Here is a 21,682-nt window from a genome sequence, read left to right on the forward strand (position 1 = left end):
TGGACATTGCCTAAATAAATGTTGTTTCCTAAATAAAAAGCTTTCTGTGAATAGTTTATTATTTGTATATTTATTATTTAATTTAAACTTGAATGTCATTTTTACATTTTTATGTGCTTTTTTTCCCCTTCCTTTTTTTGTCTTAGGGCAGAATATGAATACTAGCTGACTGTGCGCCCTGACCTGTTCACAAATAAACACACCCAGTGGTACTATTTCCAAGTCACTAATACCCAAGCAGGAATAGTCTACAGATCCACTATTATCCATTTCACCAAGCCTGCTAGTCTTTATAATCGGGGTATGCACCCACTGTTTTATTCTGAAAACGAGGCCAACGCTCATAATATTGGCTGGCAGAGAATAGGAGACCAAATGAAGTATTATAGAAGCAACCAGGGGCAAGACGGGTGCCATTATTTCTCTTACATGGACATTTCAATTTCCACACAATAAAGATACTTGCTACTTTGCTCACTGCTATCCATACACTTACACAAACCTGCAAGAATACCTTTCTAGCATCAGTAATCACCCAGTACAAAGCTTTGTAAAATACGTGTCTTGTGCCACACAACTACTAGGAACATGGTGTATGTTTTAACAGTTACTACCCCCTTGAAGAACAGTGAGTTAAGAAAGCGAAAGGCCGTGATTTTGACTGTAAGGGTACATCCAGGAGAAACCAACAGCTCTTGGATCATGAAGGGCTTCCTAGATTATATTTTAGGAGACTCAAGTGATGCACAGTTGCTCCGGGACACTTCCATCTTCAAGGTGGTACTCATGCTGAATCCAGATGGTGTGATTGTGGGAAATTATCGGTGTTCCTTAGCTGGATGGGATTTAAACCGTAACTATACATCTCTCCTGAAGGAATCATTTCCTTCTGTTTGGTATACCCGGAACATGATCCGTAGGTAAAATAAGCATCAAACTACCCTATGCTTATTTAGTAAACTTGGTAGTAAGAATTTTGCTCCCACAATCCCACTCATTTCACTCTACATTTTCTTAAGATAGTTTAACTATAGCTACTTAATTTTTTCCCTCATTCTTCCCAACTCTGCTTCTGTACCTTTCTGGCATTATGCCACTACATTCACTAGCTTTCTTTTAAATAATGAAATAGACTCTAGAACATTCTAATGGCTTAGTGAAAATGTATAGTTAAATTTGCCTATCCTAAAATTTGGTTTCTTCCTAAAGTTAATGGTAGCACTGATGTTTATTTTGGGATCCTTGAATCCCTTTTATGTGAAAATTAATTACATCTACAGAGCCTTCTGGCACGATGTTGACCATACAGTTCTCTATGATGAGTCTTTTGATGATAGGTTACATACTTACTTAAACTTTCATGAATAGTCTTATTTGCCCCTGGAAAAAATGAACAGCTTTAAATTTTCTAAAGAATCAGAACAGTAAAATGCACATAGTAGTTAAAGCTTTGTTGAATTACTGGGTGAATTCTTTAATAGATTCAAGTAATAACAATCAGGAATAGGCATTGCTAGAGTAGAAAGATTTATTGGAGTCAAAGAACACCCAAATCCTCTTAACCTTTTTGGTTAAGAATGTGGAGACTAGAGTGAAAACATATCAGATTGGAATCCCTGCTATGTCATTTGCTAACTGTGTGATCTTGAGCAATTTAAAAACAAACCCAAACCTCAAGTTTTCTCATCTATAAAGTGGGAATAATAATGCTTACCTCACAGACAGGAGGATTAAATGAGAATATTACTACTAAAGTGCCCAGAATAAAGTGCCCAATATTACTGGAACATTGGAAGCTCTAACTGTATTCAGTGGTTCCGCAAATGTAAAAAGAAGAAAAGTTAATGAATTAGATATAGATGTAATAACTCTTCGTAAACTATTTAGGATTGTTCAAATGTTACAATTATAAGTACTATTATAGAGAGTGTTTATATCCTCATCCAGCTCTGTCATCAGGGCCCCTAGTAAAAGCATAAGAGCCCTGTTTCAAGGAGGAGGACCTCAAAGATACCTCCAGTCCCTCAGAGGAGCTGACAGGCTTCAGGAGCACCCAGCACGGCTCTAGTTACTTAATTCAGCCTCAACTTTCATGTTAATCCTTTTATCTTTATAGACACAAGGGGAGTGAAGTGCAGATCCCCAGAAAAATGAGTAAAAACTCTTGTTTTATACCCCTCACAAATGTGGACTTCAGGATTCTCTGAAATTATTTGGGAAATATTTAAGTCATAAAGAGTAACCTGTAACTTACTTATTTTCCTGGGGATGGCACACAATGAAAAGAGAGCTGAGTAAATGCAATGTGGTATCCTAGATTGGATTCTGGGACAGAAAAAGGACATTATTGGGAAAACTAGTGAAATCCAAATAAGGTTGGGAGTTTAATAGTAACGTACCAACATTGGTTCCTTAGTTTTTGACAATGTGCCATGGTTATGTAATATGTTAACAGTAGGGGAAACTGGATGAGCGGTAGATATATGGAAACTCTACTATTTTGCCAGTTTTGTGTAAATCTAAAGTTATTCCAAAATTTAAAGTTTATTTATTTTTTAATAGAAAGGGAGCTGATGGGATGCCCATTAGAGTATTTATAATATCTACTTAATGCTCTTTGACATTAAGGGTGCCTGACCAACACAAGATAGATTACAGGCCAAGGCCCTTTGACTTGTCTCTGTGGAAGATATTTTATATGTCTTTGTTCTTCTTAAATTGCCTCATAAGAAGGTTAAGGCAGGAATCTATTCAATAAGTTTCAGAAAGACTTCTAAGAAAGAGAACTACTTTAATGCAATTAATTAATCATAGGCAGATAAATAGAATAAAAGTCAGTCACATACATGTGGAAAGGTGAGAGGCTGTAAGTATGTCTAAGACTAAATATATTTAAAGTATTTGAGAACAATAGAGAGTAGCTTTTAATATAGGATACTTAGTGTAAGGTACTTAGAATATCTTAACTGTGGCTAAGAAAGAAATCCCAACTGTTTCTAAAGTGATTTAAATTAGTGTAAGATGAGAGACCCTATTATGCTGTTTGACTTCAAAAGTAGTAACATTTCTTTGGGATTTAATTACTTAGCGGTTTCTTTTGACTCACTTATAAGAAACCAAATGTTCATTAAAACTGGGGAAATGGTTAAAAATGTACAGCATAGGGGCTTCCCTGGTGGCGCAGTGGTTGAGAGTCCGCCTGCCGATGCAGGGGACACGGGTTCGTGCCCCGGTCCGGGAAGATCCCACATGCCGCGGAGCGGCTGGGCCCGTGAGCCATGGCCGCTGAGCCTGCACATCCGGAGCCTGTGCTCTGCAACGGGAGAGGCCACAACAGCTAGAGGCCCGCGCACCGCTAAAAAAAAAAAAATATATATATATATATATATATATATATATATATATATATACAGCATATCTCATTTAAGGAGCTAACTTGATAGTCTTACTTTATAATCTAGTCCTCTTCCTAAAAACTTGTAATGATCATTTGGTGACTTTATGTCAATTTTATGTTATCAGTTAGAATTTACTGGTCATCAAATGAAAAAGGGCAATAAATTAATACATGTAACAGAGTTCAGCTTGGGATTTCACTATAGTTTAAACAAGTATTGTTTTGGATAGAAGCTACACTTTGAATATTTAGATTTTAGGATTTAACATTTTGTTATAAAAGTATTACATTTCATGTTACTATAAATTATTAACATTTGGTATTTATTCTTCCAGATATAACAAACAGTATATTTAATTTCAGTTATTTAAGTAATATAATAATGCTATATGAAGTTTGGAAATATGAAAATAAAGGCAAAAATGCCAGTAATCCTACCACCTTAACACCACCACTTTTTCACCTTTTGAAAGCCTCTCTACTAGTTATTTTCATCAACCAGTTTGGGGGACTTATTTTTTATTACTTTAATATTCATTGAATGCCTAAATTATGCAGGCTAAGAATTGTGCCCTTGAAAAATGATTTCTTTAAATTATTTATTAGAAATTTACCAGAAAAACAATCAATTCAAACTTTGGTACTATTTTTCTCAAAATGATATTTACTCACCACATTACTCAAAGGTTAAATATTAATTGGCTTCAGCACTAAGTCGTCAGGCACTCAATTTTTAACACATATTTTGGACCTTGTGTGCATAGCACTGTTTTAGATGTTTTGAAGCATTCCCTATCCATAACAAGATTAAATATCAAAAATATGAAAACTTACCTGGGCAAGTGCCAAGTAAATGGTATCAACATTAAGTGCTACAGGAGTTCAAAAAAGAAAAGTCTGTGGGCTTGACTAGTGAGAGAGGAAGTGAGACGTGAGGTTGGTGTTGAGGGGTAAGGGGTAGTATTTGCATTTACAAAGATGAAGACAGAAGATACTTCAGTCAGAAAGAATCTATGTGAGAGCTAAAAGGCAAAGATAAGAGTGAGCTGTTTTCTGTGTACAACAACAAAAAACAATCAAAAAAGCAGAGAGATCCTCTTGGAGAAAGTCTTGGGAGTAAGGTAAATTTTGTCCTTATACTGGAAGGCTAAAACATTCATATTTTATATACAATTAATAGGAACTTATTGTAGGTGTTTAAAGAATTATATGTTAATAATCATAAAAGGTAAGAAAAGAAACTGAAAACTAGGATATAAGAAATTCTATTTATTTGGATATTAGACTTGTTAATCCATAATTACAGCCATAGAAGAAAAATGCAGAGGTAAAATGTAGTAACTTGTTCTTTTTCTTCTTTGTAGATTGATGGAGAAACGAGAGGTTATTTTGTATGGTGACCTTCATGGCCATAGTAAGAAAGAGAACATCTTCATGTATGGCTGTGATGATAGTGACAGATGTAAAGCATTATACTTACAGCAACGAATCTTTCCACTTAGGCTGAGCAAAAATTGTCCAGATAACGTAAGCACCTTTAATATTTTGACTTTTCCTTTACTACATGTTGCCCATGCAAGACAGCAAAATGGATAATCTTAGTCAGTAAACTTTTTTATTTAGTTATTCTGATTGGTTTATACAATTGACCATAAGAAAGCAACAGTGTGAAATGTTTAATGACCAGTAATTTGAGATATGAAAAAAAATGCCCAATATCCTACCACCATACTTAATGATAAAAGACTGATTGTTTTCCTTCTGAGGTCAGGAACAAGGCAAGAATATCCACTTTTACCGCTTCAATTCAGCCTTATACTGGAGGTTCTAACAAGTGCAATAAGGGAAGAAAAAGAAATAAAAGGCAGACAGATTGGAAAGGCAGGCGTGATTGTGTTCATAGAAAACCCATACAATCCACAGAAACTCCTAGAACTTAAGTGAGTTTAGCAGTGTCATAGGATACAAGGTCGACCCACAAAAACCAACTGCAGTTCTATATACTCACAATGAACAACTGGAAACCAAAATTTAAAAGAATATCATTTACCATCACTCCAAAATAAGTGAAATACTTGTGACTGCAAAGGGATGGCACAAGGGAGTTTTTAAGAGGTGATGGAATTGTCCTATATCCTGATTTGTGGTAGTGTTTACACAAACCTATACATGTGTTAAAATTCACAGAATGGAACACAAAGTAAATTTTTTAAATTGTAATTAAATTACAAAAACTCATTGTAGATACTGATGTTATAACAGTCCTTCAGGGCAACTTTCAAATTATCTTTCATGTGATAATAAAGCATCTTTATTCAGTTCTGAAAATCTACAACACTGATCTTCATTCCTAAACATGTTTAGGCTCCTTCCTATAGCCTTTTAAAGTCAACACTATCAAGAATTCATCAGCTGGTTTTGAATGCATGTTATATATAGATAAAAAATAAAATTTATTTCAGAATTTAAGTCTATAATTCTCAGAAATGTAAATATGTCATCCTTAAAATGAGTTATTTTCATTGGTCAGGATATAAAACGTCCCAAAGCTTTAGAGAGAATTATTGCTTTTGCACAACTACTTTTTCATTTCCAACCTTACTTCCTATGAAAGACATTGTGATTAGAAAAGCAATGGGTCTCATTTTTATTTGTGTCTTTTCAGTTTTCATTCTCAGCTTGCAAGTTTAATATTCAGAAGAGCAAAGAGGGAATAGGAAGGGTGGTAATGTGGAAAATGGGAATCAGGAACAGCTTTACCATGGAGGCCACTTTTTGTGGATCTACTCTGGGTAAGATCAAGTGTCCTCATTCATGACTGTCAGAGCTTTAAACCAAAGAGACGTTTTTAATGTAAGATTAAGTGTAGGCAGCTGGATAGTGAGCACTTTCTTCGACTTAGATACATACTGATATCTAATCAATTCTATAAATAGGATGAATAAACAGACTCCCACTATATATATCTGTCATCATTTTCCTTTGTTTAGAAAAGGAAGTTATAGCACATACACAGAATACCTAATTGGTTGTTTCATGAACTAATTGGTTGTTTCATGAACTAATCTTTAATTGCTTGTTTAGGGTTTTTGTTTTAGAAGGGGTTCCTACAGATGACTCTAATGATTTCAAGAAAAAGCAATGCTCATAATTAAAATATCAGAATAGAAATATCTTTAGTAGATTTGCCATTTTTAAGGCAAACTTAGACTGGGCTTTGTTTTTGTTTTTTGTCAATTTGTATTTTAATTGGTTCCTTGAACTAAAAAGTGTGCCCTAGTTCCATTTAAGAAAGCTTTTAGTCACATTTAACATTATCCTTAGAATGCCCCATGTTAAGGTAATTGTCACATTAGAAAATGTGTCAACTCAAAGGAAAGCATTGGAAATCCACACTTGTAACTTCTGGCTAGTTTTTTGTGTGTTTTTTTTTTGTGGTACGCGGGCCTCTCACTGCTGTGGCCTCTCCCGCTGCGGAGCACCGGCTCCAGACGCGCAGGGCTCAGCGGCCATGGCCCATGGGCCCAGCCGCTCCACGGCATGTGCGATCCTCCCGGACCAGGGCACGAACCCGTGTCCCCTGCATTGGCAGGCGGACTCTCAACCACTGTGCCACCAGGGAAGCCCCTGGCTAGTTTTTAAAGCACCTTGAAATTCTTATAACACTATTAATGATGATGAAAACATTAAAATATTTACCCAGGTTTTTCTCTAAGTGATAACTAGGGTGCTTATAACTGGTAACCAAGTATTCCATAACTTTCTTACTGAATTTTCTTCTGCTTTGCAACATAGACTAATCTGTATTAAGTCACCTTTGGTCCAGGTGGTGGAGGGAAAGCAATAAGCTGTTAAGTGACCTGTCCCAGTGTAGAAAATCCAAAGGACAGAATATGGAATCATATCAGATGTTTTGTTTACACTTGGTTGGGCAACTTAGGCCTACCTGCTAAGAAGAAATGTTTAAGTCATCCTCAAGGGTGGCTAAACTTATTGATGTTTTAGGTAATAAAAGAGGCACTCATTTCAACACAAAAGACTTGGAGTCGATGGGGTATCATTTTTGTGATTCTCTCTTGGACAACTGTGATCCAGACCAAACCAAGGTAAGTCAAGTCCATTTGATGATACATCAGACTCCAGTCTCTCAGATAACATAACCTGCCTATGGGCCTACAGCAGTTTGTTCCTTTTAATATCCTGACAGTGTTCAGTGTTTTTTGTACTTGATGTTCCAGGTATCTATAAATATTCAGTTTAATTAGGAAATAGTTATTTTATAATTAACTCATCTATCATTTCCCCCTAGTATTATCAGTGCCTGAAAGAATTAGAAGAAATGGAAAAACATATAAACTTGGAAGAAGTCCTTGATGATTCAGATACTTCTCTGAAAGAAATTACATTGGATCTAGAGTCTAGGTAAGTCAAGATGGTGGTAGTAATGTAATTTGCTGTGCTGTTCTACTGATACTATGCTCTTTATAATAATATGAGGATATAATTTTCAGTCTGTACTGAAAATCCTGGCTATAGGTGGAGGAAAATTTTTCCCATGCACATTACTTTAGCCAGACCTCATCAAGACTTCATTTATTCATTTATTTAGATGATATTAATTGAGCACCCACTATGTACTGTGTATGAAAGACATATTCAAATTGTTTTTAATGCTGTCATTACCCACAGAGAACTGACACACTTATAGAGATGCCATATAAATAATCTAAGTTAGTGAATAATAAGTGCAAAATTTAATGCCAAGGGAATGTTATTGGAAGAAGGAAGGTGCTAACTTTAGTGCAGTTCCTATAGGAAAAGCAGAACAAATGTTTGATTCTTCCCCTTTATTTATAAATTTTCAGACTTTGAGTTAGTGCCCCTGTATTGTTTGCAGATAGAGAGTATCATTTTGAACTCATAGATTTGTTTATATTTGACGTGTTCCAATCAATTTCAGTCATCATTCTTCTAATACTCTCATAATGCCTAGAACTACCAAACATCTATACCACCTTTGTAAACATTTTTCTTATAATTAGAACTATTTCTACCATTCCAGTAAGATAATAAAGTAAAAGTAACAGTTGTAATCTTAAAATACCACCAAAACATTCTGTAAATTAAAATAATTTATTATTTTTTGTAGTAGCCATGGCTCTGACAGTTCAGAATCCAATGACTCTCAGACTGATCTTCTCAAGTTAAGTTCTCAGGTACGATTGAAAATTTCTGCCTATGATATGAATATGCCAAATAAGTACTCTTCTTATTATGACTAACAATCAGGCAAAAAAAAAGTTTGCAGTTGTATAATTATTGTACATCATAATTGTTATTTTCTTACTATGTACCATATCCTTAAATCATAGAATTTTCTAACCTTAGGGTTTTTTAATATTCTTGCTTATTGATGAGAACAGTTATGATCCAGAGAGATTAAATTACATTTCAAAAGCCACACCGCGGGCTTCCCTGGTGGCGCCGTGGTTGAGAGTCCGCCTGCTGGTGCAGGGGATGCAGGTTCGTGCCCCGGTCCAGGAGGATCCCACGTGCTGCGGAGCGGCTGGGCCCGTGAGCCATGTCCGCTGAGCCTGCGCATCCGGAGCCTGTGCTCCGCAACGGGAGAGGCCGCAGCAGTGAGAGGCCTGTGCACCGCAAAAAAAAAAAAAAAAAAAGCCACACTGCTTGTTATTGAGAGTTGGTAGCATAACATACATCACCTGACTGCTAGTCCTATATTCATTCATTCATTCATTCATTTAACAACTACGTACTGAGCTCCAACTATGTGCTTGGGAATAGAGCAGTGAACAAAACAAGACAAAAATCCCTCTCTCTGTAACTTATATTCTAGTTGGTAAGTAAAATATATGATGTGTTAGATGATCAGAAGTGCCCAAGGAGGAGATAAGAGCAGGAGGATTAGGGAGTTTAGGTGGTATTAGTACTGAATGTTTGTGCCCCCGCCCCAACCCTGACCTCCAGTGTGACGGTGTTAGGAGGTGACTAAGACAAGCTAAGACAGTACTCTATTGGTACATGTTAGAAAATGCTGATATTGCCATGAAAGGACTTCTGCAGGTGATTGTGGAGAGAGCTCATGCTATAAAATGGTAAAGAACTTGGCTGAATTGTGTTTGTGTTCTAGTGTTTTGTGCAAGGTAGAACTTGTGAGTGATAAAATTGTATATTTAGCTGAGGACATATCTAAGCAAAGTGTTGAAGGAGTGGCTTGGTTCCTCCTGACTGCATACAGTTAAATTCAAGAAGAGATAAATGAACTGAAGAAGGAATTGTTAAGCAAAAAGGACCCAGAACACTGAAGTTTGGAAAATTCTCAGCCCATCCATAATCCAAAGAATGAGAATGTGTGTTCAGAATAGAACAGTTAAGTGTGTGGAGGACCAACCATTTGATAAGGAGATGAGTGTGGGTATGAACCATGGAACTAATCAGCCACCCCAGCAGGAAAACTGCCAGTTTGAACTGAAGGGGAGAGCCACAATTTTTAAATGTTACACTCCATTTATAGTTATTATAAAATATTGGCTATATTCCCCATGTTGTACAATTATCCTTGTAGCTTATTTTACACATAATAGTTTGTACCTCTTAATTCCCCACCCCTGTATTGCCCCTCCCCACTTACCTCTTCCCACTGGTAACCACTAGTTCTCTGTATCTGTGAGTGTGCTTCTTTTTTGTTATATTCACTAGTTTGTTGTATTTTTTAGATTTCACATATAAGTGATATCATTCAGTATTTGTTTTTCTGACTTATTTCACTTATCATAATACCCTTCAAGTCCATCCATGTTGCTGCAAATGGCAAAATTTCATTCTTTTTTTTGGCTGAGTAGTATTCCATTGTGTGTATGTGTGTGTGTGTGTATATATATATATATATATACACACACACACACACATACATACATGTCATCTTTATCCATTCATCTGTTAACGGACACTTCCTTAGGTTGCTTCCATATCTTGGCAATTGTAAATAACGCTGCTGTGAACATTGGGATGGATGTATCTTTTCAAATGAGGGGTCTTGTTTTTTTCAGATATATACCCAGGAGTGGAATTGCTGGGTCATATGGTAGTTCTATTTTTGAGAAACCTCCATACTGTTTTCCATAGTGGATCCACCAATTTACATTCTCACCAATAGTGTATGAGGGTTCCCTTTTCTCCACATTCTCGCCATCATTTGTTATTCGTGTTTTGTTTGTTTGTTTGTTTTTCAGTACGCGGGCCTCTCACTGTTGTGGCCTCTCCCGTTGCGGAGCACAGGCTCCGGATGTGCAGGCTCAGCGGCCATGGCTCACGGGCCTAGCCGCTCTGCGGCATGTGGGATCTTCCCGGACCGGGGCACGAACCCGTGTCCCCTGCATCGGCAGGCGGACTCTCAACCACTGCGCCACCAGGGAAGCCCTATTCGTGTTCTTTTTGACGATAGACATTCTGACAGGTGTGAGGTGATATCTCATTGTGGTTTTGATTTGCATTTTCCTAATGATTAGCAGTGTTGAACATCTTTTCATGTACCTGTTGGCCATCTGCATTTTCTCTTTGGAAAAATGTCTCTTCAGTTCTTCTGCCCATTTTTTAACTGGGTTGCTTGGATTTTTGTTTGCTTGTTCTTTTTCTTTCTTTCTTTCTTTTTTGGTTGTGTGGCATGTGGGATCTTAGTTACCCGACCAGGGATTGAACCCGTGCCCCCTGTGTAGAAGTGTGGAGTCTTAACCACTGGGCCACCAGGGAAGTCCCGGGTTGTTTGTTTTTTTGATGTTGAGTCATATGAGCGGTTTATATATGTTGGATGTTAACCCTTTATCAATCGTATCATTTGCAAATATTTTCTCCCATTCAGTAGGCTTTTTGTTTTATGGTTTCCTTTGCTGTGCAAAAGATTTTAAGTTTAAATAGGTCCCATTTGTTTATTTTTGCTTTTAGTTCCTTTGCTTTAAGAGATAGATCCAAAAAATATTGCTACATTTCATGTCAGTGTTCTGCCTATGCTTTCCTCTAGGAGTTTTATGGTTTCCAGTCTTACATTTAGGTCTCTAATCCATTTTGACTTTACTTTTGTATATGGTATTAGTGAATGTTCTAATTTCATTCTTTTACATGTAGCTGTCCAGTTTTCCCACCCCCACTTGGTGAAGAGATTCTTTTCTCCATTGTATATTCTTGCCTCCTTTGTCATAGATTAATTGAGCATAAGTGTGTGGGTTTATTTCTGGGCTCTCTATTCTTTTCCATTGATGTATGTGTTTGTTTTTGTGCTAGTACCATACTGTTTTCATTACTGTGGCTTTGTAGTATAGTCTGAAGTCAGGGAGTGTGATTCCTCCAGCTCTGTTATTCTTTCTCAAGATTGTTTTGGCTATTGGGTTTTTCATGTTTCCATACAAATTTTTTAAATATTTGTTCTAGTTCTGTGAAAAATGCCATTGGTATTTTGATAGGGGTTGCACTGAATCTGTAGATTGCCTTGGGTAGTGTGGTCATTTTAACAATATTAATTCTTCTAATCTAAGAACACAGTATATCTTTCCATCTGTTTGTGTCATGAAGACAAATTTTAAAAAGCCCTGAAGGTGACTAAGAGATCATCACGGCTTCCAATAGAGGCCATGGAGGTGAGCCGCCTGGAGCTGTGCACTGTGGTGTGGGCAGAGTCTGGACAGAGAGCCAGGCATGAGTAGCACCCTGCCAAGCTGTTGGCCTGCTACTGCCACCCCAGTGGGTCCAGAAGGCAGAGCACTGGGGCAAGAGGGTTATTCATGACCATTAAGGTCTCACTGAATCTACTTTACTAGGTTTTGAGCTTGCTTGGGACCCATCCCCCATCCTTCTTTCCTTTTTCTCCCTTTTGCAATGGGAATGTCTTATCCTATGCCTGTCCCACAGTTGTATTTTGGAAGCACATAACTTGATTGGTTTCATGGGTTCACAACTGGACAGGAAATTTACCTCAGGATGAATCATATTTTGAGTCTCATCCATATCTGATTTAGACGTTATTGAGATAGACTTTGGAGTTTAGAGTTGATGCTGGAATTAGTTAAGACGTTAGGGGTTGTTGGGATGGGATGAATGAATTTTGCATGTGAGAATGACATGAATCTGAGGGGAATAGGGGTGGAATGCTATGGTCTAGATATTTCTGTCCCCCAGAAGTCATATGTTGAAATTATAATGCCCCATATTATGGTACAAGAAGGTGGGGCCTTTGGGAGGTGATTATGTCATGAGGGCAGAGCCCTCTGAATGGGATTAGTGCCTTATAAAAGAGGCTCCAGAGAGATCCCTAGCCCCTTCTGCCTTGTGAGGGTACAACAATCAGTCTACAACCCAAAGGAAAGCTCTCATCTGACCATACTGGCACCCTCCTCTCAACCTTCCAGCCTCCAGAACTATGAGAAATAAATGTCCCTTATTTGTTAGCCACACAGTCGGAGGTATTCTGTTACAGCAGGTGAATGGACCAAGACAGATGTTGTATTCATTTTCTATTGCTGAGTAACTAATTACCCCAAATCTTAGCAGCTTTAAACAACAAACATTTATTACATAGTTCCCGTGGGTCAGGAATCCAGAAGTGGCTTATCTGGGTTCCTTTATCTAAGGTCTCTGAAAAGACTGCAGTGAAGGTAGCCTAATCCCATTCAGAAGCAGAGTCAGAAGCAGAATCCCATTACTTTTGCCATATACCATTCAGTAGAAGTAAGTCACTAGGTTTAGCCCAGTGACCTAGGATTACAGAAGGGTATGAATACTAAAAGATGGGGATCATTAGAGGTCATCTTAGAGATTGTCTACCACAGATGTAAAAGCCATTACTTTGATTTGACCTTTGCCTCAAGGCTATGTTGAAGCCAACCTACAAATTCTAGAATTTGGGGCTCTGTTTTCCCTCTCAATTCAGTTTTTTTTAATCCACATTTTTTGAGCTGATTTCTTTTTTGTAGCACACCTTATCAAATAAAGCTAGCAACAACCAACTCATAGTCTAAACTTTCTGCCTCAAAATCTCTTTGCCCAATGACTCAGTTCTGTTAGGTACATTTTCTGTCTTTCACACTGTCACAGAAGATAGTTTTACTAAATGTATCACCTCTACATAACTTGTGTCACTATTTTTCTAGGTTCCTATAACCACCTGTTGTTATTCAGTCACAAAGCAAATCACTGCCACATAATTTAGGTTTTTATTAGGACAGCATTCTATTTCTAGGTATCAGTTTCAACACTATTCATACTTTATTCATTAAAACAAAATTCTCAGAATCTCAGTAGCTTATAATAGCAAATACCTATTTTCCTGTTCATGGATCATCTATGGCTCTACTGGGCTAATAGAGGATCAGTTGAACTTATATCCAGACTGTGGGTTGTTTCAGATCTATTCTCTGTTTCTTCCTCCTCCCACCCCAAGACCAGCAGCCAGTTAGGGTACATTCTGCTCATGGTAAATCACAAGAGTTCAGGAGGGCATGCCAAACCATGAAAGTATGTTTAAAGTCCCTGTTTCTCATTCCACTGGCTAAATCAAGTCATATATCCAAATCTAACATCAATGGAATAGGAAGGGTAAAAATTTGGGAACAATCCAGGGGGATCTATTCCCAGGGTAGGTACTAGAAGTGCAAAGGCCATGAGAAAGGAGCATGTCTGTCATCTTCTAGGAAGACCAAGGAGGCTAATTTGGGTAGAGAAGACTGAAAAAGGAGAACAGTGGTAAGAGATAAAGTGAGATAGGTGTTGGAAGTTGAGGGGGACAAATCATGTAAAACCTGCCTTAGGACTTCACTTTTTACTCTGAGTGAGTCTGGAGAGTTTTGGTCAGAGGAGTGACATGATGTGCTTTAAGTGTCAGCAAGGTCACTTTGGCTGTTGTTTTGAGAGTAGAATGATGAACCACAAGGGGAGACCATTTAAAGGGCTATTGCAGTTATCCAGGCAAGAAAAAGTGGTGGCTGGACCAAGGTGGTAGCCGTAGAGAGGATGAGAAGTGATCAGATTTTAGGTATATCTGACAGAGTCTAGAGAATTTGCTGATGGCTTGGGTGTGAGTTTGAACAATAAAAAGGAGAGCTAGAGGTCTCCAGAATTCCAGGCCTGAGCAACTGAAGATGGAGCTTCCACTTACTGACATGGGGACTATTTTCTTCTCTTCCTACTAAATCATGTTCTGAAGGTATGTATCAGGACTCCATCCACTGCAAGGAACAAAAAACTCTTCAAAAAAAAATGGCTTAGCTGGGCTTCCCTGGTGGTGCAGTGGTTGAGAGTCCGCCTGCCGATGTAGGGGACACGGGTTCGTGCCCCGGTCCGGGAAGATCCCACACGCTGAGGAGCGGCTGGGCCCGTGAGCCATGGCTACTGAGCCTGCGCGTCCGGAGCCTGTGCTCCGCAACGGGAGAGGCCACAACAGTGAGAGGCCCGCGTACCGCAAAAAAAAAAGAAAAAAAAAGGCTTAGCTAAAAGGGGAATTGGTTGGCTTAGTAAGGGAAAAAGTCTAGGGACAAGACTGGCTTTAGCCATGGCTTAAATAAGGGGCTCAAAGGATATCACTAGGATTCAAAGTTTTTTCCCCATTTTAATGTCATTTCTGCCTCTTCTGGGTTGGTTCCATTCTCAGACTCTCCTCTCCTGCTGGCGAAATGGAATTCCAGCCTCACATTCTCACAACTGTAAGTCTGGTAGATACCCTCTTTTCCAGTAGCCCCCTCAAAAATATAGAGTTTGATTCTTTTATTGTAGTAAAAATACACATAACATTTACCATCTTAGCCATTTTTAAGTGTACACTTCAGTGGTATTAAGTACATTCACATTGTTGTACAACCATCACCACCATCCTGTAACTCCTGTCATCTTCAAAAACTGAAACTCTATACCCATTAATAACTCCCCATTCTCTGCTCCCCCGGCCCTTGGAAACCACTGTATACTTTCTTGCTTCATGATTTTGACTACACTAAGTACCTCATATAACTAGAATCATACAGTATTTGTCTTTTTGTGATTGGTTTATTTCATCTAGCATAATGTCCTCATGTTGTAGCATATTTCAGAATTTCTTTCCTTTATGAGGCTGAATAATATTCTATTGTATGTTTATACCACATTTTGCTAATCCATTCTTCCATCAATGGACACTAGGGTTGCTTCCATATTTTAGCTATTGTGAATAATGCTGCTATGTACCTGATTGTACAGATGTCTCTTTAAGACGTTGCTTTTCATTCTCTTGGTTATATACCCTAAAATGAAACTGCTGGATCATATGGTAATTCTACTTTAAATTTTTTGAGGAACCTCCGTACTGTTTTTCACAGCAGCTATACCATTTTACATTCCCACCAACAGTGCACACAGGCTCTGATTTTTCTACATGCTTGACAGTACTTGTTATTTTCTGGGTTTTTTTTTTTTTTTTTAATAATGGCCATTCTAACAGGTGTGAGATGATATCTCACTATGGCTTTGATTTGCATTTCCCTAATGATTAGTGATATTGAGCATCTATTTAGCCTATTGGCCATTCATATATTTTCTTTGGAGAAATGTCTATTCAAGTCCTTTGCCCATTTCTGAATTGGTTTATTTTTTGTTGTTGTTGAGTTTTAGGAGTTCTTTATATATTCTGGACATTAATCCCTTGTCAGGTATGTGATTTGCAAATATTTCTCCCATTCTGTATTTTGCCTTTTTACTCGTGTCTGTGATGCACAAAATTTTTAAAATTTTCATTAAGTTCAGTTTGTCTATTTTTTTCTTTTTTAAACCTGTGTCTTTAGTGTCATATCCAATATATCATTGACAAATCCAAAGTCATGAAGCTTTTGCTCTGTTTTCTTAAAAGATTTTTATTGTTTTAAGTATTACATTTAGGCCCTTGATCAATTTTGAGTTAATTTTTGTATAAGGTGCTAGGTAGGTAAGGGTCCAACTTCTTTCTTTTGAGAATTGATATCCAATTTTCCCAGCACCATTTGGTGAAAGACTGTTCTTTCCCTGTTGAATATTTTAGCACCCTTGTCAAAAATCACTTGACCATATATGCAAAGATTTATTCATGGGCTCTCTATTCTAGTCCATTCATCTATTTGTCTGTCTTCATACCAGTACCACATTGTCTTGATTACTGTAGAAATGTAGTAAGTTTGAAATCAGGAAGTGTGAACCCTCTAATTTCCTTTTCCCTTTTCAAGATTATTTTGGCATTCAGAGTTCCTTGAGATTCTGTATAAATTTTAGAATGAATTTTTCTATTTTTGCAAAAAATATCATTGGGATTTTGCTAGGGATTGCATTGAATCCATAGATTGCTTTGGGCAATATTGGCATTTTAATAATGTTAATAAGTCTTCTAATCCATGAACAAGAGATGTGCTTATATTTATTTATGTCTTCTTTAATTTCTTTCAGCAATGTTTTGTAGTTTCCGTTATACAATTCTTTCACCTCCTTGGTTAAGTTAATTCCTAACTATTCTATTGTTTTTGATGCTCTTGTACATGGAATTGTTTTTGTAATTTCCTTTCTTATCTTTCATTATTTGTTTATAGAAATGCAACTGTTTTTGTCTGTTGAGTTTGTATCCTGATACTTTGCTGAATTAATGTATCAGTTCGAAGAGGTTTTTTGTGGACTCTAGGGTTTTTAAATATATCATCTGCAAACAAGAGATCATTTTACTTCTTCCTTTCCAATTTGGATGCCTTTTATTTCTTCTTCTTGCTTAATTGCTAGGGCTTGAACTTCTAATACTATGTTGAATGGAAGTGGTGAAAGCAGACATCCTAGCCTTGTTCCTGATCTTAGAGGAGGTGCTTTTTGGTCTTTCACCATTGAGTGTGATGTTTGCTATAGGTTTTTTATAGATGGCTTTTATTATGGTGAGGTAGTTTCCTTCTATGCCTAGTTTGTTGAGTTTTTTTTAAATCATGAAAGGGTGTTGAGTTTTGTCAGATGCCTTATTCTGCATCAATTGAGATGGTCATGTGTTTTTTTCCCTTCATTCTATTGATTTGGTGTATTACACTGATCAATTTTCATGTTAAAAGTATCCTTGCATTCCAGATATAAATCCCATTCGGTCATGGTGTAAATCCTTTTAATATGCTGCTGAATTTGGTTTGCTATTATTTTGTTGAGGATTTTTGCATCAGTGTTCATAAGGGATATTGGTCTATAGTTTTCTTGTAGTGTCTTTGTCTGGCTTTGGTATCACAGTAATGCTGGCCTTACAGAGTGAGTTAGGAAATGTTCCTTCCTCTTCAGTTTTTTGGAAAAGTTTGAGAAAGATCAGCATTAGTTGCTTAAATATTTGGTGGAATTCACCCAAGAAACTGTCAGGTCCAGGGCTTTATTTTTGGTTGGGAGAATTTTGATTACTGATTCAATCTCAACTATCAATCTCAACTAGTTATAGGTCTACTCATATTTTCTATTTCTTCATGAGATAGTCTTGGTAAGTTCTGTGTTTCTAGTAATTTGTCCATTTCATCTAGGTTATCCAATTTGTTGGCATACACTTGTTTGCAATACTCCTCTTATAATCCTATTTCTGTAGAATTGGTAGTAATATCTCTACTTTCATTTCTGATTTTAGTAATTTAAATTTTTTTCTTAGTCCATTTAGCTAAAGGTTTGTCAATTTTGTTGATCTTTTCAAAGAATCAACTTTTGGTTTCATTGATTTTCTCTAGTTTTTCTATTTCATTTATCTCTGCTCTAATCCTTATTACTTCCTTCCTCTTCTGTCTGTGGATTTAATTTTTTCTTCTTTTTCTAGTTCCTTAAGTTTAAAGTTAGGTTACTGACTTGAGATCTTTCGTTTTTGAATGTGTTTATAGTTATAAATTTCCCCCTTAGCACTACTTTCACTGTGTCCCATAAATTTTGCTCTGTTGTGTTTTCATTTTCATTCAACTCTCTATTTTCTAGTTTTTCTTGTGACTTCTTTGACTCATTGATTGTTTAAAAGTGTGCGTATAATTTCCACAATTTTTTGAACATTTTAGTTTTCCTTTTGTTATTTCTAACTTCATCCCACTGTGGTAAGAAAAGATACTTTGTATGATATCTTTTAAAATCTATTAAAACTTAATTGGTGGTCTAACATATGTTCTGTCCTGGAAAATGTCCTATATATGCACTTGAGAAGACTGTGTATTCTATTGTTGTTGGGTACAGTGTTCTGTATATGGCTGTTAAGTTTTGATGGCTCATTGTGTTAAGTCCTTTTTCCTTACATATCTTCTGTCTGACTGGTCTCCCTATCATAAGTGGGGTATTGAAGTCTCCTACTATATTATAGAACTGTCTATTTCTCCCTTCAATTCTGTCAGTGTTTGCTTCATACATTTTGATGGTCTGTCATTAGGTATGTAAATGTTTATAATTGTTATGTCTTCTTGCTGTATTGAATCTTTTATTAACATATCCTTTTTAAAGTAGTTTCTAGTAACATTTTTATATTTAAAGTCTATTTTGTCTAATAGAGCCACTCCTGCCCTCTTTTGGTTACTATTTGCATAGAATATCTCTTTCCTTCCTTTCACTTTCAACCAGTTTGTGTCTTTGGATCTCAGTGAGTCTTTTATAGACTGAATATAGTTGGATCATGTGTTTTTAATCCATTCTGACAGTCTCTGTCTTCTGATTGGAGAGTTTAATCCATTTACAATGAAAATAATTACATGATAAAAAGAGACTTCTGTCACTGTGCTGTTTCCTATATGCCTTATAGTATTTTTGTCCGTCATTTCCTGCATTCCTGTCTTCTTTTGTGTTTAGTTGATTTTTTGTGGTGAAATGTTTAAATTCCTTTCTTACTTCCTTTTGTGTATATTCTATAGGTCTTTTCTTTGTTGTCACCATGGGGATTACATTTAATATCCTGAAGTTGTAACACTCTAATTTGAATTTACACCAGCTTAACTTCAAAACATACAAAAACTGTTCCTTTACAGCTGCAGTCCCACACTTTCAGTTGTATATGTCACCAAATTATGTAGTTATATGTTGTGTGCCCAAAAACATAAACTAATAATTCTTTATGTGTATTAGTCTCTTAAATTATGTAATAAATAAGGTTTAGAGTTATAGACCAAAGTGACAGTAGTCTAATACTAATTTTATACTAATAAATGCTTCTTTTTCTTTAAATGTTTTTCTCTTAAATCATGTAGACAACAAAAAATTCAGTTTGAAACTATTGTTACAATAGTACTAGCTTTTATAATTTCCCGTGCATTTAACTTCACTGAGACCTTTATTTTTCTCTACAGCTTCAAGTTACTATCTAGAGTCCTTTCATTTCACCTTGCAGAAATCCCTTGGGCATTTCTTTCAAGGCATGTCAAATGGTCACAAACTCCCTCAGCTTTTGTTTATCTGGAAATGTCTTAATTTCTACCTAACTTTTGAAGGACAGTTCTGCTGGGTTTTTTTTTCGTTTTTTCCCTATTTTGCATTGTCTTCTGGCTTCCAAAGTTTCTGATGAGAAATCTGATAATGATCTTATTGAGGATCCCTTGCATGTAACAATTTGCTTCTCTCTTAATGCTGTCAGAAGTCTCTCTTTGACTTTGAAAGTTTATGTGACTTACTGTGGGTTTTTTAATTTCATCTTACTTGGAGTTCACTGAGCTTCTTTGATATTTACCTTCCTGTCTTTCATCAAATTTGGGACGTTTTCAGGCATCATTTCTTCACTCCTTGGCATTCGTGGGTTGCTGACTTCTCCAGCTCTAAGGCTGGGATACATGAGGCAAAAAGAAAACACATGAAACTACTCACCATCATGCTCCTCTTCTGCTCCTGAAGTCCCCCATCATCTGCCTTCTTCTTTTCACCTTTTAGAGCCTCTTGTGTTTATTTGGTATGTAATACCCAGGGGTTTTAGTTGTACTTAGTGGAAAGAAGAGGACAAGTACTTCATCTTCCTAGAAGTGGAAGTCTTAAGATAGTTTTATGTCTGCATACGTACATACTATCTTTGATATATTGATTAAATAATGATTTTAAATATGATTCTCTTACCTAGATAAAAAACAAGAAAAAACATCTGAAAACAAAGAAGGAAAGAAACTCTACCATAGCAAGCCATCAGAGAAGAGCAAGAGGTAAATATTCATTGATATGGTTGTTAACAGTCGTTGAAAAAAAGAACAAGAATGGCAAATTATTTCCTCTTATACCCAGGAAGACTTCATGATTTTTCCCCAGGTAAAATTAATGATTAAAATTTTGCTCATATTATTTACTGTTTATAAAAATACAAAAGAATCTTGACAGATGAGAGGTGAGTCTTATTATGGTGCTGTATTTAAATTTCACTTATACTTACCTTGCTTGGAAAAGTATTTGAGGCATCTTACAAAGATGTATCCAGCATAGCAAGAAGAAATAAATTAAAACTAAGAAAAATTAATGGGAAAACAAGAGTATAAAATAGATGGTGCTGAGAGATTGCCTTCCACCATGATAGCATGAGGATCTCTGCAAACCCACTCACCAGCAAAAATCAGAGAAAATTACTTTTTAAAAAAAACAGAAATTTAAAGTTTCTGGAAATGGTCCTAAGGGCATACAGCAAATGAAAAAACATCTATTCAGGGTTTCCCTGGTGGCTCAGTGGTTGAGAGTCCGCCTGCCGATGCAGGGGACACGGGTTCGTGCCCCGGTCTGGGAAGATCCCACATGCCGCGGAGCGGCTGGACCCGTGAGCCACAGCTGCTGAGCCTGCGCGTCCAGAGCCTGTGCTCCGCAACGGGAGAGGCCACAACAGTGAGAGGCCTGCGTAATGCAAAAAAAAAAAAAAAAAAAAATCTATTCAGGAAAATCTACTAAAATTGGGTACAAACAAAAAAACAACCAAAAAGAAACCAGTGAGAGCCGGGGGTATTTGAATCAACACTCTCCCCTCCCTGCCCGCCGGCTTCCAGCTCGATGACACTCTACTTCAGAAGAGTGCAGCCAAGGACACAGGGTCCGCTCTCCCCACAGATGCCAGCCAGAGGGCTAGCTTCCCAGGAAGGGCAGGGCTTGCGTATCCTGTCTCCAGCTGCCTGTTGTTGAAGCGAAGTTCCAGGTACGTGCAGTCAGGAGGTGGGGGGGACTCCCGTTCTTGAAGAGAAGCCTCCACTTTCTGTGCCACATCACTGAAGATATTTTGGTCCTAATCACCCATCTTGGATTGTAAAGTGTTGGTTCCACACTGGAAGAGGCAAATAGAGAAGACCTGAGGCTCCTGCC

General features: G+C 37.1%; 1 protein-coding gene across 1 annotated transcript in view; it reads left to right on the top strand.

The window, feature by feature from the left end:
- Positions 1-288: 288 nt before the first annotated feature.
- Positions 289-21,682, top strand: part of AGBL3 (AGBL carboxypeptidase 3) — a gene marked incomplete at its 3' end in the record, with an annotated part of 74,558 nt that continues 53,164 nt past the window's right edge. The window contains 10 exon segments of the mRNA XM_079711508.1: positions 289-422; positions 424-533; positions 536-920; positions 4,762-4,924; positions 6,063-6,189; positions 7,403-7,503; positions 7,707-7,819; positions 8,547-8,613; positions 20,472-20,533; positions 20,535-20,550. Of these exon segments, the coding sequence (XP_079567634.1) occupies positions 304-422; positions 424-533; positions 536-920; positions 4,762-4,924; positions 6,063-6,189; positions 7,403-7,503; positions 7,707-7,819; positions 8,547-8,613; positions 20,472-20,533; positions 20,535-20,550 (1,263 nt within the window). The 5' untranslated portion in view covers positions 289-303.

Source organism: Hyperoodon ampullatus (assembly GCF_949752795.1).
Source record: "Hyperoodon ampullatus genome assembly, chromosome: 9".
In the NCBI taxonomy this organism is placed as follows: domain Eukaryota; kingdom Metazoa; phylum Chordata; class Mammalia; order Artiodactyla; family Ziphiidae; genus Hyperoodon; species Hyperoodon ampullatus.